We start from the raw sequence: 18,210 nt of genomic DNA on the forward strand, positions 1-18,210 counted from the left end.
AGTGGATAGCACTGATTTATTGGGGAGAAAGAGGGACAATGCGATAATGCATCAAGAGGCGGTGTCAGGTGCCCGTGGTAAACATGGGGGGCTTGGCTTCTCCACATGGATACTGAGTTTTGTGGCTGGAGGATCCAGCTCTCCCCTCTTCTCATCGGGACCTGTCCCAACAGATTCCCTTTTCCTGAACCAGCATAAATCTGGAGTGACTACACCGACGTCATGCCTGGCATGAGATGTGGCAAAGCCTAGGGAAGCTAAAAAGAGCTTTTTTTCCATTGATTTTCATGAGTCCCAAGTGAGAGGAATGGGACCCTTTCTCTTAAAACAAGTTGTTTTCTTGGCACTCTGCTTTGGATGTGCCCCTTGTGTGCCCGCCCTGATGGGGATGCAGTGCTGCAATGGAACACTGCAGCCCTGGGTCTGCCCTGCATGTCCAACACGTGCCCTGGCCTTGCCAGGGTTGCCTTTGGGGTGGAAAAACATCTCTCCTCAATCCCCTTGTGATGCTGCTAAAGAGAGACAAGCCCCTGGTGGCAGCTAAAAACCCAACCAGCTGGAAGAGACTCCACAGATGGCTGAGGGTTTGCTGATAGAGCTGTCTTCAACAAGGCAGGTTAACCACACTGGCAGGAGGATTTCCATCAGGTGCTGGGAAGGCAGTAGTGGTGGGAGGGGAAACCCTGATGCAGGGAGCCATGCTGGTCTCTGACACCACCAGTCCACCCCAGGGATGGGGGCTTTGCTTTTGCTTTGCTCTCCCTCCCGCTGGAGTGCAGGGAAGAGCTTCAGTGAGCCGTGGTGTGGGAGGCAGAGGGACTGAGCGAGGGTTTTGCCCCGTGCAGGGGAAGCGGTGGCGTTGCTGAAGGACATTAGCTGTGCTCCTCCTCTCCTGCCTTTCCTCTGTGAGCAATTTCCAAGGAAATTGAACCCAACTCTGCTCCATTAGTCACTAACCTCCCCGCCGCCGGGCCTGTCTTTTGCATTACGACGGAGCAGAGCCGCTTTGCACGCTGCTGTCAGGGTCTGAATGAGCTTTGATAAAAGACCAAGTGTTGGAGTGAGAGGAAGTATTTACCAAAAGTTGTTTTCAATTTCCTGAGCTTGCTGTATCCATTCCCCCTTCACTCCTGGACTCTGAAACAATCAGTCTTCTGGGGGAGCCTCGCTTCATTATTTTTGCTTCCCCCAGTGCAGTTGACACTTAGTCTGGGTTTCCCAGTCCTTCCAGCTCTGATTCATTAGCTTCAAAGTCCATACAAAGCTGCTGCGGGTTCCTCAGCTGCTTGCAGAGGGACACATGCCTGCCCCGGCACTGTAGGGTTTGATTTCCTAGACAGAGCTCTGCCTGCCTCTGGGTATGCATGTAGTATTTGGTCTCTCCTGCTTGGCCCTTGGCTTTTGGGGTTTCCAGCTCACCCCAGTGTGTTCAACCTGCATACATTGACCAGCTGTTTGTTCTGGGTTGCTGGCAAGCTGGGCACAAGCCTGATCCGCGTCTGCCAAAGGTGAAGAGAAAGGGTTTTCTTAGCCGTGCGTGTGGAAATAGGTAGCGGAGGATGAACAAGAACCCTGTGGCTGGCAGAAGTGAGTGGGAGGCAGGAGGAGGGTGGGTTTTGGGGTGGATGCAGTATCCCAGCTGGGCAGCAAGGCTGAAGGCATTCAGCAGTAGCTTCTCACTAAACTATTTAATGGTCAATCCAAATGCAAATCAGTGCTCTGACTTATCAGTCCCATGTGTGCCAATGCACCGTGGTGAGCACCTCGGTACATGAGTAACTAACTGAGCATGCAATGCCTGAGCTCGACTTTATTAAAGGGAGGTTTTCTGCTCAGCAAGGGGCCAAGGGGGTTTGCAGTGGGGAACTCAGGAACTCCTCAGAGCGCCAGGAGAGCATTGTGTTCCAGGATAGCTGCCCCTCACCCCTGGAGCTGGCTCTGATGCTTTCATGCCTGAAAATCTCACCCTTATTTTTCCACCTGTATGAGCAGATAGTGAGCGTTCAGTCTGAGTGCCTCTTTGCTATGGCTAATGCTTTGTGCTGCTCTAGCTGTGCTGAGAGCTTGTAGTGATGGTCTGCACCTGGGATTTCCCAGGTTCACCAAAACTGTGTTTCCAAAGCAGTTTTCATGTGGTCAGTGTATCTCAGACCTGAGCAAAACCCATCTCCCACAGGCTTCTGCGTGTATTTTCAGGTTAGCAAGATATGTGTTGTCGCAGTGGGGGCTTTTGCTTATTTGAAGCAACGTTGTTAATCTTAATTTCAATTCTCTTTCCCACCTAGGCTCTGCAAGGGCCAAGATAACAGTGAAAATAAAGCCAGCAGAGATGACCATCTCCATAAACTCCATCAGCACCCATTAAAAATCAGCTCCAGATGAAGAGGGGAAAAAAACCAAACAAACTGCTCCTGAAAAGAGGCAAGTCTTCTCCCCACCCCATACTTGGCTGTGGAATGCTTCTGTTGGGGGGGGAAAAAAGTTCCTTCCTCCATTAAGAAGGGTGCAGAGCCTGGCTTGCTCAAAGCCATTCCCCTCATCTTCTGAACCAAAGGTGAGAGATTAGTTGAAAACACAAGGAGTGGGGGCAGCTTAACGGTGCATCCACCACTTGCTGCCTGGCGCTCTCCTCCTGCAAAACCTTCCTTCTGCAGGGGGGTGAGGGAGAAGGGGTGGTCAGCCTTTAGGAAGGGTTGGCCCTAAACTGTGCAAAATCCAGGTTTGCTTCATCCTTCCTTGGAGGCTCCCAACCTCTCCAGGAGCTGCTGGTGGCTGGGCTCCTGCTCCTTTCCCCAGTGCAGCCCAGCTCTGCTCGGTTGCTCTCGCACCACTGCAGTGGCCTGAGGCTGGTTTGGCTTTGATGGGAGGGAGGCAACGTGTGCTTGGACATGTTAGGGTTATGGAAATATAAAGCCCCAACCAGATACTGCTAACTTTGCTGCTTCCTTTCTGCCCTTGCTGTTGTTAGGGCTAGGAGTTTATATTGTGCAGCAAGCCCTTTCGTAGGAGACCAAGTGATTGAAAACAGCCATGATATTACTATGCGCGGACAGTACATTTTTTCCATGTATTTTCATAACCCTTTTCCCAAAGGAGCAAATGTGTCTTTATTCTATAACTCCACAATGGGTTAGAGCAGCTCCTCGGGCGGGAATTGTTCTGCTCCATAGGCTACTTAATACTTCCTATAAACAACTGCCAAATTAGGTAGGTAATACTCAGTACCTCTGACCACCAGCAGAGTATTTGTAGCTGTGTATCAGAAGAGAGGCAGGGCTGGAGGTGGCAGAGGTGAACCTGGGGTTAAAAATACTGGTTGTGTTATCTGCCTTTTTTTTTTTTTTTTTTAAATAAAAAGCAAGTGTAAGTGTATGAGTGCAACTGAATTTGCACTCCTGCAGGGAAGCTTTGATCTCAGACCTCTATCGTACCTTAGATATCTCTGGTACTTAAGCCAAAGTGTATCTAATTGAGAATGGAGTTTCACCAATAATGTCACGGGATATGTTTTTTAAGTACACATGTACGTCCTTGCTTTTGGGCCCTAGTAACACTATGTCATTTGCTAAATATCGTCTAAACTTGAGCCAAGTCAGAGTAGGACGCCTTGGTCCTTCACAGTCCTTGGGATGGGAGGTTTCTACTCTGTTTGTCCTTTGAGGAAGGGCTGCTTGGGGCAGATGGGACACTGTGGTGGTGTCCCATGGGGACCCTAGACCTTGCCCACTCTGTGGGTCCCTATGGCAGATGCTGCCAAGTTGCCAGGGAGGTGACATTACCCCACCATGAGCCTGGCAGCCTGTGGGTGACAGAAAAACTGAGGGCTAGGAGGGTCCGTGACCTGGAAGGGAAAAAGACCCCCAAAATCCCTCTTCCTTAAATATCCCATTTTTATGAGAGTGCTGTGACAGTTTTTCTCAAACAAGCACCTGAGATGTCCTGTTCTTGCTGCCTTGCCTAGGAGGGACATGGCTACACTGGCCTTGGCCCATCACAGTGCTCCATCTGAGCAGCATTTTGCAAAGGGATGGTCTGCAGACCCATGCACTTCCACTTGCAAGAGTCCTTTTTTCCTCCCCCCTTGTTTTTTCCCCTCCTCCCTCCTCTCCTTTGCACTCAGAAAACATCTGTTTCCAGATGTTGTTCTTGAGTCTAATAAACGCAGCGAAAGGCCTTGAGTTAATATATTTACAATAGCTGGAGATGTTGGCTGCTAGTTAATGGCTCGTTCAAGCACACCAAGACCCCCACATTTCCTGAGAGGGGGGAAAAAAAAGAAAGAAAGAGAGAAGTGGGGTGGGGTTTTTCTCCCTAGTAAATGTCCGGAAAAGAGGAAGTGCTCCTCAGGCAGTTTTGGAAATTACTGGTAGGATCCAGCACACAACCATCTCCATGCAGTTGGCTTCAACTTCCAGTCAGTGACAGGAAGGGCACGTTTGTGTGTTTTGTTTTCTGTTTTGTTTTGGTTTTTTTTTTTTTTGAATGAAAGGCTCTACTTAAAGTGAAGGAAAGTGAGGAAGGCCTGCTGCTGTTTCCCAGCCCTTTCCAGGCCAAATGAAGACCTGCTGTAGATACCTTGCTGGCTTGAATCATGCACATAAAGGTGAGAACTGCATCCGTGCCCATCTTTTCCATTTCTGGTGTGGGGTGGTTCTTCCCCATGGTACCTACCTGGGGTCAGAAAAGGTTTATGGTCTCTTGCGTTGAGACCACATCGTGCCCTGTGAGGAATCCCTCCACATCCCTTTGTGAGCACTGTATGTCTGTTGCAGAGCAGCAATGGGCAACCTCTCTGAAAGGCACCTTGCCTATGCATAAGTGCCCCAGAGAAGGACAAAGTGCCAGTAACAGCTACAGACAGACAAACCTGGAGGCTTGAATACATGGGCATAACCTTGTCCAGCCTGTCAATGGACCCAGTGCCATGTGCAAGATGTGAAACGCACTCTTTCTTGTACAGAGGGGTTTGGCTGCTTTGAGAGGCATATTATGCTTTATATTTGCTCCAGACTTCATTGCATGTTTGTGCTGAGGTCCATAACTGTCCTGGAGGACCTGTTAGAAGTGGCAGAAGTGTTTGGTTACTGTCCTTGTAAGGAATTGCATCAACCTCCCCGAGGAGAGAGGGATATAGCCTCAAGCTCAGCCTATTGAGCAGAGTCTTGCCTGCTCTAAGAGTCACCTGTCAGTGAAATCACTGCCTCTGACTGCAAATGAGCATCTGCTTCTACTTGACCAGCCTTGAGAGTCATGAACTCGCAGGAGGACTGGTTTCAGGCTGGCACCCGCCTCATCTGAGGCTGCCGAGGGAGCTGAAGGTTGAGCCGTACTCAAGGCGAGGAGCAATGAGGTGACTCCGTGTGCCGGGGCCCGTCTCTGGAGGCGGCTCGTTTGGCCAGCAGTGCTGCAGGCTCGGCGCGTGCAGTTGGCTCAAGTTCGTCGCTAAATTAGTCCATTTGTATTGGCACAGGATGACAGGGCTCCTTAATGCCTCACGGATAGAAAAATCACCCTCCTTGCACATCTGCAGCTAAGGCTTCCGCGTGAAACCCGGCCGAGCGCAGCTCCCCAGCCTGCAGCAGCTATGACATACCCCTTAAATGAACTGATCAGCTGGAGAGGGGCTGGCGGGGAGGCAGGAAAAGGCACTTAGAGAGTCGTTCAGGCGATGCTCGTGTCTGGACAGCAGGATCTCTATCACAAATCAGAGTGAAAGAGCAGAGAGCTCTCCCCAGGCAGCGCGGGGAAATGAAATGTAGACACCCAGCAGATTTCCGTTTCCAGCTTAGAGGGTGCGTTTTTGTGATTTTAGTGCTTGGGCTGGTATAAAGGAGAGAGAGGGTGCCTTCAGCGAAGCCACGTAGGACGCAGGCAGGTTGCTGCAGTCGTCAGTAGTTCAACCTCAGCCTTTAAGTAATGTGCTTCACAGCATCCCAGTTGCCAACTGTTATTTCCCCATGTAGATCTCCGCTTCCCAAATCCTGTATCATCAGCCTCGAAGCATCTCCCATGCATTTCTTACTGTCAGCTTCTTTGCTGTGATGGCAGGTGGCATCTTAGGTAACTCCATGGACCAATGTCTTCTCTTTGGCATAGCCACAGCCTCAGACTCCTTTTTCTTTCACAAGGAAATAGGCTGCGAACACGGGCGTAGTTGGGAAGAGACCGAGGAGGAGGTAGGAGATGGGGGCAGCTCTGCCTCCCAAATGAATAGACACCCTGCGAGGGCTGGGTCTGTGGGTTACACGGCTCTGCCCTGCTCATATGAGAAACTGTTGAAAGGCTGCAGCCATCCGATGGGTGTTTTCCATGCGTGCTGGAGCAGCAGCACGAATTTGAGCAGCAAGATGACAAGAAACCTGCTAAAAGAAATAAAGAAAGGATTTCCTGCCTCGCAGACGCTAAAATCCCGTTTCGGGAAGCGAGTGGCTGTGAAAGGCATGAGGCCATTCAAAGAATTGGGACTGTGTGCTACTGGGCCCTCCAAGGGTTTGTTTGGTGGAGAAGAAACAGCTCGTGCTCGCTTTAACCTGCTCCCAGAAGGTCTATTCCTTCCAGCCCTCTGAAACGGAGACTGGGCGAGAGATGAATATGAGTTTTCTCTGCCAGTAATTTCCAGCACAGACTGCACGCAAAATCTTCATTTAAAATGTGTAAATGACAGCGAAAGAGCCACAAGGGAGCCAGATTTTGAGAGACCAATTTGCTGCCCCGGTTTTAATGGTTGTGTGCCACAGCAGACCCTGCGCTGCTTCGCTGCGGTGTGCGCTCAAGAAGGGGATCAAAGGACAGACAGATGGACAGGCAAGGGCTCAGCAGAACCTGCGTGTCACCCTGGAGGATAAAATATTGTATGTCATGATTGGAAAAATTGGGAGAGGTGGGCCTCCCTTGCTCCTGAAGAACAGAAAGAGGCTTTGTTTCCCAGACACGTGGCTCAGAGCTGCCCTATGGCCCGTGTTGGGGAGACTGCTCCCCACCAAGGAGGTGTTCTGCCCAGCACCCCGTGCCTGGCGGGACATGGAGGAGGTGATGGGAAGCTCTGCTTCACTAGAGGGCCTCAGCACATTAATTCCTCCGAATGCCCTTCGTGCCCCCCAGGCTGGGTTGTATGCCCAAATCAAGCCCAAAAGGTTCCCCTCTTGCACTGCAGCTTGCCCACCCGGGGTGTTGCCCCCTGCTGCCCTTTGCTTGTTTTTTGCAGAGCTGTCAGCTGCCAGCTCCTGTTTCCAGATGTTTCCCTCGGTTCTCACCCTGCCTGGTTGCTCTCCTCAAAATATTGGGGTCAAAATACCCCACTGTTACTGCCTTAGGGCTGCCCCGGGGACACAGCAGCCCATTTGTACCATCCCATAAAGCTCTCTTCGGCTGCGGGGAGGAAAGAAAGATGCAGGGCTGGTGTGAGCCCAGCCTCTGCTTTACAATCTCTTTCCTGCCGCTATAAATAACCTCGGCGAGAGTCACTTCAAAGGGAAAGGCTGGCGGCAGAGAGGTGGTTTGGGGACTGAGCGGGACAGGGGCGTCCCACCGCCCGATCCCACCCCGGCGCTTTGCATAAATAAATAAATCATGCAGCAAGGGAGAGGTGGAGAGAGGGGGCGAGCAGAGGAGGTTACTTTGGGAAGCCGCGTAGCTCGCTCATCCCACAGCCCCGTAGTCCGCAGCGAGTGTGTCATGTTACAGGGGAGCCAGGATCGGCCAGAGCACAACGTCGTCGCCGGAGCAGCTGAGAATTACCTCTCTCTAATGGGGACTTTCATGTGCGAGCTCCTGGCCGGACTGCGAAGTAACTAAAACTGGCAGCTTAGAAGGAAACAAAATCCTACCAGCAAACCAAAAGACTGAAACGCAGAAGGGAAAAAAAAAAAAAAATCCCGATCAGATTTTTTTTTTCCTTCCTCCCACTCTTTGCTGCAGTTGGATCCTTTTTTTCTGCACCCCTTTTATGTGTGTGTGGTTTGTTTTTATTTTTTTAAAGACACCCTCCCCCCCCTCCACTTTTGTCACTGTTGCTGTTATTTGTCATTTGCTGGCACTGGGATCCCCTTGGACGCTCTTTTTCTATGCCTTTTGGATTGTGCTTCTTGGAGCAGGAGTGAGGCTTTATTTATTCTATTTATTTATTTATTGTTTCTCAGGACAGGGAGGGAATGTTGGAGGAGAAGAGCTGGAAGGGCATCGGCGAAGCAGCTTTTGACAGGGGGTGCGTGGCTCCCCCCAGGACCGGCGATGGGGAGAGATGCTGCCGCCTCCCTCTCCTGCTGGGCTCAGGGCTGCCCGGCGTCTCCCTGCTTTCTCTGGTGCTGAGCCTCCTCCTGTACTTTCGGACCTCGGATCTCCAGTCCCGGGTGTCCCACTTGGAAGCGGACAGACCCACACAGCTCCCTGCCTGGCTCTCAGCAGACCAAATGGAGACAGCTATTTTGGGAAGAGTTGACCAACTGCTTGATGAGGTCGGTGTTCTTTCATTTTGCGTGTGTAGTTTGCAGTACTATAGATTTTAGGCATGTGCATGCTCGCATCGTTGCATGAACTTTTTTTTTTTTTTTTTTCCTCCCTTAAAAATGTATTTCTATGCAAGTGATGCTGCTAGGTTGAATTTCCCGTGCCTTCAGGTCCCTCCCACCTCTCCAACCTGCCTGGTGTTTGCTTCCCTCTGCCCTAGCCCATGCTGTGGCTGAGCCCCGACGCTTTGCAAAGGGGAAAATCTCATCCCTGGTCCTGGCAGGGAGGGAAGAGTCTCTAGCCCTCTCCGTTTGGTGACTGGTGGCATTGCCTGATGAAAGAGAGCTAGAGGTTAAATCTGGGAATTCAGTGTAGCTTTGGGCCCCGGGAGAGGGACAAGCAAGGCATGCCACAGCCAGTGTGGCTACAAGAGGGGGTAACTGCAAACACATCAATGTTGTGACAGGCTGGCTTTGCTGCCATGCCAGCCCTGACCCTTTCCATGGTTCCTGGCTCGGGAAGATTAGATATGCTGGCACTGCCTGGGTAGTTTCTGGTACTGCCAGGGCATCGGTGCAGAGCATATGGTTGTGTTATGCCCGCTTGAGCCCCATCCAAACTCCACTGAAGCCAGCAGGCTCTTCCTCTGAGGTTGGGGAGAGCTGCTGCTGAAGAAGTCTGAGCTGCAGCAGGTCAATAGAGAGAGCCCAGAAGTCTGATTTTTGTCGCTGACACCTTTTACTTTGCTGTGCTGATGCTCCTGGGGGCTCCCTTGACTCCTCTGCCTTGGGTGAGATAGGTACCCTGCAAGATTACTCTCCTTGTTGGAGCTTTGAAATGTTTTTGACATGTGTCAGGGAGCAGATGGTGGCTCATGTCTCTGAACTCTCCGGTCAGGTCCACACTGACCTGTTCCCATAGCTCCAGGGGAGGCTTGGGGCTAAGATTCAGGGCTGGGGCCATTTCTACCCACTTCTCCTTTTCTCTGTTTACTTAAGCCTTAGTATGAGACGGGCTAGCCCAAAACCTGGTTTTGTCTGAAAAAAGCTCACATGTTGCTATGCCAAACGAGGTTGAGGAATGGGATGATCAGAGTGGTGACTATTTGGGACATGCTTCAGGGCAGGGCTGCCTGGCACCCGGAGGGACCTGGGGATCCCTCCACACTTCCTAGGAGCAGTGAAGTTCTGCCGTGAGGAGTTTAAACCTACAGCTGACAGGCTCGGCTACCGTTTATGGGTCTTGAGGGAACATTCCCTGGATTGACCAGGGTTTGCAGCCAAAAGCTGTGAACCTCGCATTAGCAAACACCGCAGGAGTTGAGGGATGTTGTTTTGAGTGGCTTCTTTGGATGAGGAATAAGGGGGAGACAGGGTCCGTGGGGCAATACCCTGCAGAGAAAAGCTTTTGGGGGAAGCAAAAGCATTACCAGTGGCTGGAACTGTGCCCTGCGGTTGCACCCTTACACAGCGACTCCTTCCCTGCCACTGGGCAGGGAGTAATGTGCAGCGTTCCCCTTATTGCTGCTGGCATGAGTTTCCTGGGAAGTTGCAGTTTATCTCTACCAAGTGATTTGAGACGTGCCACAGGATGCCTCCTGGGAGCGGTGCCCGGGGCCGGATGGCCCCCTGTGTCCTGCTGGCTCTACTGGCTGCGGCACCTTTCCGCCTTTTTATAGCCTGGCTTAGCAAGGAAAAGGGGCTCTCATGATGCCCACGTGCTTGGCGGCACCCCTGTTTTCTGAGCAGCCCCTCCTGAGCCCCTGGGGTGGTCTCGGCTCCCCCCCAGCCAGTGTGGGGAGCAGCTGTGTGACAGAAACCACTGCTTGAGAGGCCAGCACTTGCTCCCGGGTACCACTGGGGTTACCAGCTCCCTGCTGGGCTACAGCTTCAAAAATAGCTTGAAGAAAGGCATCGGAGCCTGTGGAGGAGTAGAGATGTTGAGTCCTGATTTCTCCTGTCCCTTTACACCTGGGAAGGTCTGCTGCCTATGGTGGGAGGAGGGCTGGGCTTCCTGGGGAGGAGACCTTTCCTGACTCAGCTGCCCGCTTCAGCTAAGCTACCAAAACAGCTACTTCAGACCTCTACATATCAGCCAGAGGCACTGATGTGGGCCAAGTGGCTCGAGGTGCAGGATGGGGGTCTGCTGGTGGACAGATGGTGGGGTGGCATATGGGGCTTTTGCTTAGGAAAGAAAAGCAAATCCCCCGGTCCTTCTTTTGATTAGGTCTGAAGTGGGGCTAAGTTGGATGGGTCTCCCAGACTGGCTGGTGAGGGACGAGAGGGGTGCAGAAAACCAGGAAAGGAAAAGGAGAGCAGGGGAAAGGCTGGGAGAAGAAAAATGAGGAAAACAAGAGAAACTGCTGAGCAGGATTTGGGGGGAGGGGGGCTGTGGCTGGGCTTGCTGTGATGGACGTGATAGTGGGATATTCATTCCCTGCTGCTCAGACCCTTGCTGCCTCTCACTGCCACATCCTCGCAGAGTTTCCTGGTGTTTCGACCTTAATGGGTTTCACAGCTGCCCAGCTCAGTGTTATCCATCACAAAATAGCAAAGCTTTAAGAAACCATGGCTTTGGAAAGAGCTGGTGTGAGCTGGGTAGGGAGGTGAAGGGGGCACAGGAGTACACTTCTAGCTCTGGTGGCTGTGAAGATCACCTGGAGGGATGTGAAGAGGCAAAGCCTGCGAGGGCTGATAGAGGAGCCAGCTGAGGTTATGCTCTGTTGTCTGAGCTGGGGCACGTGTTACCCTCCAGACTGTGCCACGTTTGTGCCCAGGGGCACCCTGGAGGTCTTCAGGGGTCTGTGAGCAGCCACGGGGACACCCTATGGATTGCACTGAAAAGCAGAGTATGCCGAAGACCTTTTAGGTGCCCTTCTTACGGACAAGCAAATATAAAGCAAACTGGCAGAGAGAGGAGCTGGGGTTGGTTTCTTTAAAATGTTAATTTTAAGCCAGCTGGTGGGGATGTTTTCCTGGTCCTAGAGCCCAGTTTTGAGCACCCACAGCTGGCTCTGGTGGTATTTCTGTCTCAGTTCAAGATGAACAAGCAGATGCATTCCCAGAAGCTGCTCCCAGTGCTGCTTCACTTGCTACTGTGCAAATCTCAGCCTGGTGCCAGAGAATACCAGAGGGGAATTTTCTCCCAGACACAAATTGTGTAAGTTTTCCCACAAAAAACATCTGTGCAAAACGGGCCAGAAGCAGGTAGTTCAAGGAGAACTTTAGCTTCGTGTAGAAATTCCTTTGCATTTATGGCGCATCAGAAATTAGTCCAAAGAGCACAAATAAACTCACTACTGGCATTTGCAGGAGAGGCAAAGCTTTCCAAAGAAGAAAACAAGGTCCTTTCCCATGCTGGGTAACATTTGGTACTATTTTGCTTACTAAAAGCTTGACAGGGTGGAGAGGAGGATGGATTCAGTGCTGCTGCTAGGAAAAAACCCCAGAATTTGTGTATTTGTAGAGATAGAAGTATGTGAGTGTGTAACAAAACAGCAGTTATCCTGTAAAGTCTGGGGGTAGATCAGCTGCCACTCTGTACTGTGATGAGTGCGCTCAGCATCTCAGGGAGTTGTGTTGAAGCTATTGTGTCTTCAGTGATGCTGAAGGGATTTGGGGGCTGTGCTGAATGGGGAAGGGAGCATTGATCCTGACTGATTTCCCAATAGGCTTATTTCCCTGGGACTCTCTCCTTACTTCTGTAAGCAAAGGGAGGGACACCTGAAAACTCCTTTTCCCTCTCAACAGCTTTTTTTTTTTTTTTTTTTCCCTCCTTTTGCTTCAATGTCTTGAAGCACACTGTGAAATTCTGCTTTCCCTGCCTCAATCTTTAGCTTCTTACTTCTGCGAGCAAAGGGAGGGACACCTGAAAACTCCCTTTCCCTCTCAATTTAACAGCTTTTTTTTTCTTTCTTCTTTTTGCTTCAATGTCTTGAAGCACACTGCACAATTCTGCTTTCCCTGCCTCAATCTTTAGCTTAGTGTTTTCCACCCCAAGATCATGAGATCTATTTTTGTCTTCCAATTCCTCTGGTAGCTAAGTCCTGTTTTCTTCCAGCTGCCTGCAATCCTTGAACCTAAAAGGTGTTATTTCCAAGCTTTTTGCTGCATCTAGGAGGGTTTGCTGCTTGTCATTGCTCTGTGTGACACGGTCCTGTGATTCCAGGAGCTGGGCCTTTAAGAAAAAACAAGCTAAAATAGAGATAAAACAATGAGAGTTAACAAAACCACCGGCCCTTGAAATCCTCCTGATGGCTGTAATAGATTATCTATTTGAGACATGTTTCTTTTAGCTGTTGGAGATAGTGGTGGGAAATGATTTCACCTCCCCGGGTGACTGCAAACAACTATGTCTGCTAAAGGGCTATTAATCTGCCCCCTTTGAAGAAGTGTCCTCTCTTTTACCTAATCTCAAGTGCTCATCCAAAATAGACAGGCACTTGCAAGTTTTAGGAGGCCACAGCCATGGCCCTTTAATGTCAGAAGAGGTCTTGCTTTCACTGCTCTGTGTGCTCAAGCCAGCCCTGTCCTGTCACGCTAGTGGCGAGTTAACAAAACCCAAGGGAAAAGCCCATCCTAGCTTTTTTTCCCCTTTCTAGCACGTTTTTCAGCCTGACCCTCGTGCCCTTGCCCTCCTGCAGACGGGGTTTTCTCCTTTCCTCCACACTCAGTGATGTGTGATGGCTCCTGAAATACACAGAGGTGCACCTCCTGCATTTGGGAGCAGGTCAGCTGTGGCTTTGCTGCTGGCAAAGGCTTTTTTTTTCAGCCACGTTCGTATGTGTAGGGAGAAGGTGCAGCCGTTATGTCACTGGAAAATATGACAGGCAAGAGCAAGCAGGCTGTGCTGACAAGCTGCCCCTCTCTGTAAGAAGTGTTTTCAGCACTTCTGCCAGCGCAAAAGGTAACCAGTTCCATGCTCTAGGTGTCCCCCAGGTGAAAAAGCAAACCCCAGATCTCATAAAGGAGATTGCAAACACTTGATTCTTTTATTTTTGCTCACAGAAGTCAGCCTTGCCGTACAATTGAATAGTTTTCTGTTGCCTGGGAATGGAAGCCTTCATTTGGAAAGGCCACTTTTAGAGGAAAGCCCTTTCTCTTTCCCTTCCTGAGCAAAGCCGGCTTCTTGTGTTGGACGAGGGAGTATTTTGCACAGTGGTAATGAGAGAAGCAGAAAAGGACAGGAATTCATTTTGTTTCACCATCTCAACCCAAAGCTGAACTGAGGTCTCCAGAAGCCAAGGATTTTTTCTGTTGCAGTCAGTGTTTGTTTAATAGACTGTGCAGGAAACTGAACCCCAGGCGCTCCTGAATTCCTGGTAAGTTTTGCCTCCCACTGAAGGGGAGTAATCCCACGGCACCATTGCCCTTTGCATCCCCCAGGGGATGTGCAGAGCTCCTGGGCTCCAGGGAGGCACCATGGTGGCCAGGGATGGGGAAAATGCCCAATGCCAGTGAGTGCCTGATGGCTGCATGGTACTGGTGCGGAGGACTGTGCTCCCAGCCCTGCCCAGCAGCACCATTACCTCCCTCTTGAGGGGCCTCTGTCCTCAAGAAGGCTATTTCAGTTGTCCCAGGTGTTTCCACTACCCTGACCAGAGAGGGAATTCTCCATTTTACTCTGCTCTGGTGAGACCTCACCTGGAGTATTGTGTGCAGGTCTAGAGCCCTCAATATAAGAAGGACATGGACCTGATGGAGAGGGTCCAGAGGAGGGCCAGAAGGATGATCAGGGGGATGGAGCACCTCTGCTACGAGGACAGGCTGAGGGAGCTGGGGTTGTTCAGCCTGGAGAAGAGGAGGCTCCGGGGAGACCTTAGAGCCCCTTCCAGTACCTGAAGGGAGCCTCCAGGAAGGCTGGGGAGAACCTGTTTAGAAAGGCCTGCAGTGACAGGACAAGGGGCAATGGCTTCAAGCTGGAGGGGAACAGATTTAGACTGGAGATGAGGAGAGGGTTCTTCACTGTGAGGGTGGTGGAGCACTGGAACAGGTTGCCCAGGGAGGTGGTTGAGGCCCCATCCCTGGAGATATTCAAGGTGAGGCTCGACGAGGCCCTGGGCAACCTGGTCTAGTTGGGGGTGTCCCTGCTGACTGCGGGGAGGTCGGACTAGATGACCTTTGGAGGTCCCTTCCGGCCTGGGCAATTCTATGATTCTATGACCCTGCAGATAAAGTCGTGGGGAAATGCTCTCTCTCCTCTTCCTCTCCCAGCTGCACTCAAGTCCTGCTGGGTCATCACTTCCCCTGATAAATCCAGTTATGCTGCTCTTCAACTTCTGCGCCAGCAGAACAACCCAGCCAAGGCTACTTGCAGCAAATCTGGACTCTGCTTCCCCCCCGGCCATTCTTCCTTGGTCCCAGGGATGCCTCTGCACTTGGTGGGGTCGGGATCAGTTGCATGTCTCCTTGCAGATTTCTCCCCTATAAGGGCCCCTGCTGCAGTGTTTTTGACCCTCGCTGGTTAGGAAATGACTTCTTGCTCCTGCCCACGTGAACCATCACCCCTTCCCTGTGCTAAGCCCCATTTCCAAACATGGGAACCCCACCCAAATGTGCCAGTCTTGTGTTCAGACATTTTGGTTGGCACGCGTGTAGATGGAAACGGGAACGCGTATGTCTACATACCAGTGCGAGTATCCAAATAAAGGCTCTGCCGTCCTATTTGTGCCCATGTTTGACCATTAGCACAAAGTGTTTAAAGCCAGACAGCGCTGTGGAGCAGAGCCATGCCATCTGGGAGTGGCAGCTAGATAAGAATGTGCCCAAATGCAGAGATTCACATTTCTGTGCTTTTAAACTAAGATGATAAACATGGGTAAAATGCTGCATGGGAACTGGCAACTCTCACTTGAAGCCCTCTCCTCACCCTGATATCAATTCAACTCGCTATCAAAACATTTCAGTCTACCATGCGAAAAAAAAAGCTCTGAAAATATTCAATTTCTAGTCAGTCACAACAACCCTTACTGGTTTTGACTTCCAATAACGAAGCCGGTCATTTCCAAGTGAAAAATGGAAGTGTTCCAGCAAATTCTGCCTTCCCTCATCCCAGTAAGAAATAGGTTGCTTTATTTTTTTTTTTTCTAAGAGAAATTTCCCCCAATCTGATGCCTTCTTGCACGAAGGTGGTCACTTACTTGCAAAAATCAAGTAGTATCTATATGATACTGGGCATGGTCTTTTATTGAGCCCAACATAAGGCTATTTCTTTTGAAATGTTGGCCTCGATTGTGAACTAGGTCAGACAGCAAGATGCAAGCAGGATGAACAGTTGTGCTTGAAGGTTAGAAGGAAAGTGACTTCTTAGCACAGGTGCCCTGGCAGCTCAGTCTTCTCAAATCACCTCAAATCATTAACTAAGTGCAGTTCACAGGTATTAATGAATAACTTACTTGGATTGATTTGCATTTTCTTCACTAAATCACAGTAATTTTAATAAAGTCTATGAGAGGTGGTGTGGATGCTGTCCCTAAAGTGCATCTACTCAGGACATGGGTCAATTTTAATGACATTTCCAGTGAGGGAAGATGTGGTGGCCTTAGGTGGACTCTATTGCCCCTTTAAGTGATACATAGATGGGGCCAGAAAGTAGGAAACTGACAGACTAGCGCCGTTAGAAATCGAAAATCATTGGAAATGAACATCTTGACGTTTCTTGATAGGTTTTGTCTTGGTCTGCATTTGGAGAAAAATTAAGCTTCACAGCGTCTGAAAGTTTTGGGAAATGTTGTTGGTCGGGCCACCTTCAGCTGCAATTTTTCAGTGGAAACCTTCTGTCTGTCCAGGTGTCTCCATGAGCATAAGAAGTCTGCTGTAGGGGAGAAGAATACCTGCCTCAGTTCTCTATTTTTCATCTGCTGAGTGGGTCTTCTGAAAAACGCAACTTTCTCATGGGGACATAGTCACATATTTAATCGCCACTGCTGGCTCTTGATTTTGTAATGCCTGTCGGGAGGACCACATTTGGAGGCCATTACGAAACTCCCTCAGCCTGCTTCCAATCAAACCCCACATTTCTAGTTAAAGACTAAGAACTTTAATGTCTGTCTTCGTTCCCAAACTGTTCTGCTCTGTCTCTTCCCTCTCTACTTGGGCAGTGTCCCCCAGTTCCGCTTTTCCAAGAATCTGAGACTTCGGTTTTCATGATACTAATGGATCCTTTTGCTCTTTTTCCTCCCTTGACAGAAATTAAAGTTCCATTTGCCGAGACATCGAGAAGTTCGAGACACACAGCAGCGATGCAACTGCCCGGCAGGTAGGGATCTGAGACGACTAGCACTTTGGAAGGGCCTTTTTCATTGATATCTTGTTGAAAGTTTCTTTTTATGTGGTGAATGCATTAAAATATATGGATGCAAAGGTATGCATACTTGCGTAACTGATTTCCTATACTTAGGAAATCAATATGGAGATGTGTTTAGCAAGTTGGGTACATACGTAAATGCTAACTCTGCATATGACAGAAACAGCAAGAAAAGTCATGGACATCCAAGTAGACATCTACCAGTCAATAAAGATAGAAGATACATCTAGAGGGCAAACGTTCCCATTAATTTTAGAGATTGGTTTTGAAGTGGGTGGAATGGCTCCTGGGAAGTGCATGGGAGAAGGTTTGAGACATGTAGGCTAGACCCAACACCAAGGCTGGACAGCTAAATTTTGGTGAGCCAAGATGCCTCTGGGGCAAGAAGATTTAAATTCCTTGGTGTTATACAACTATCTGAGGCATCTTGCAGAATAACAGCCTCCTGTTAGAAGCGGCCATTTATCAGGGGCTTGAATGAAGTGGTCACTCAAGGTCCTGCTAATATAACATACAGAAATATTATGGGATTGCTTAATTGCATTATGTTTTTAATCATGATAATATCAAAAGGCTCTTTGAGACACATCTTCTGAAGTGGTTTCAATACAATAAGTGACAAATTGCTATGGAAAAAACATTTGTGAATGGCATTTCATTCCATTGCTATGAATCATGCAGCCTTCCTCATTGTCTTTTGATGCATACGACTTGTAGAAAAAAAGAGAAAAAAAAAAAAAAAAAAAAAAAAAAAAAAAAAAAAAAAAAAAAAAAAAAAGAGAAGTGCCAGCTACCACTCACATTCAGAGTCGATGAAGTTTTGGGAGAGTTTGAATGTGTGTATCCAAACTGAGTAACCGAAGCTCATCTTGAAAACAGACAGAGGCAGGGAAAGTTGTGTCTGGATGAGCATCTGAAGGCAGCATTTCCATTTTCTGTGGTTCTCCCTTGGTTCTCTTTGGTGCCCAATGTGAGGTCTTCCGCAGTGTCTGATGGTATGCATATCAAAGTGTATTTAAGCATGGTCAACATTGGGATAAAGGGGGATGAAATGATGAAGGGGTCTGTCTTTGCTGTAGGTAAAGTTGTCTCATAATCATTGTGTTTAAATCTGCGTACGGACATAGGAGGTATGTCTTTTGTCTGACTAAAATGGATTTGTAAAGCAGCAGCTTGTAAAAGCAAGAGGTAAAGCTCTACAGGTTTGTGATGGAAAAGTACTAAAATCCAGGATCCAGACTTGCCGAACATTGCAAAAATGCCTGATTTGACTAGTCCAGATTAGAACTGTTGGACTTCCTTTTTAGTCCCAGAAAGAAACAACAAGAACTATTTTGGTTTAAATTTAAAAGACGGTACAAATGAAATGTCTTCTGGGTATCTCTTTTCTAATGATCAGATCAAAACTGAGTTCAACTGTTTTAAAATTTCAATCTTTTCCCTTCAATGGGACCACAAATC

General features: G+C 49.3%; 1 protein-coding gene across 1 annotated transcript in view; it reads left to right on the top strand.

Moving 5' to 3' along the window:
* The first annotated feature begins 7,531 nt into the window (after positions 1-7,531).
* Positions 7,532-18,210, top strand: part of COL13A1 (collagen, type XIII, alpha 1) — a 110,149-nt gene continuing 99,470 nt past the window's right edge. Inside the window, exons 1-2 of the mRNA XM_014940506.1 lie at positions 7,532-8,453; positions 16,632-16,701. Of these exons, the coding sequence (XP_014795992.1) occupies positions 8,151-8,453; positions 16,632-16,701 (373 nt within the window). The 5' untranslated portion in view covers positions 7,532-8,150. The remainder of the gene's footprint in view (positions 8,454-16,631; positions 16,702-18,210) is intronic.

This window comes from Calidris pugnax, unplaced genomic scaffold (assembly GCF_001431845.1).
Source record: "Calidris pugnax isolate Ruff unplaced genomic scaffold, ASM143184v1 scaffold39, whole genome shotgun sequence".
NCBI classification, from domain to species: domain Eukaryota; kingdom Metazoa; phylum Chordata; class Aves; order Charadriiformes; family Scolopacidae; genus Calidris; species Calidris pugnax.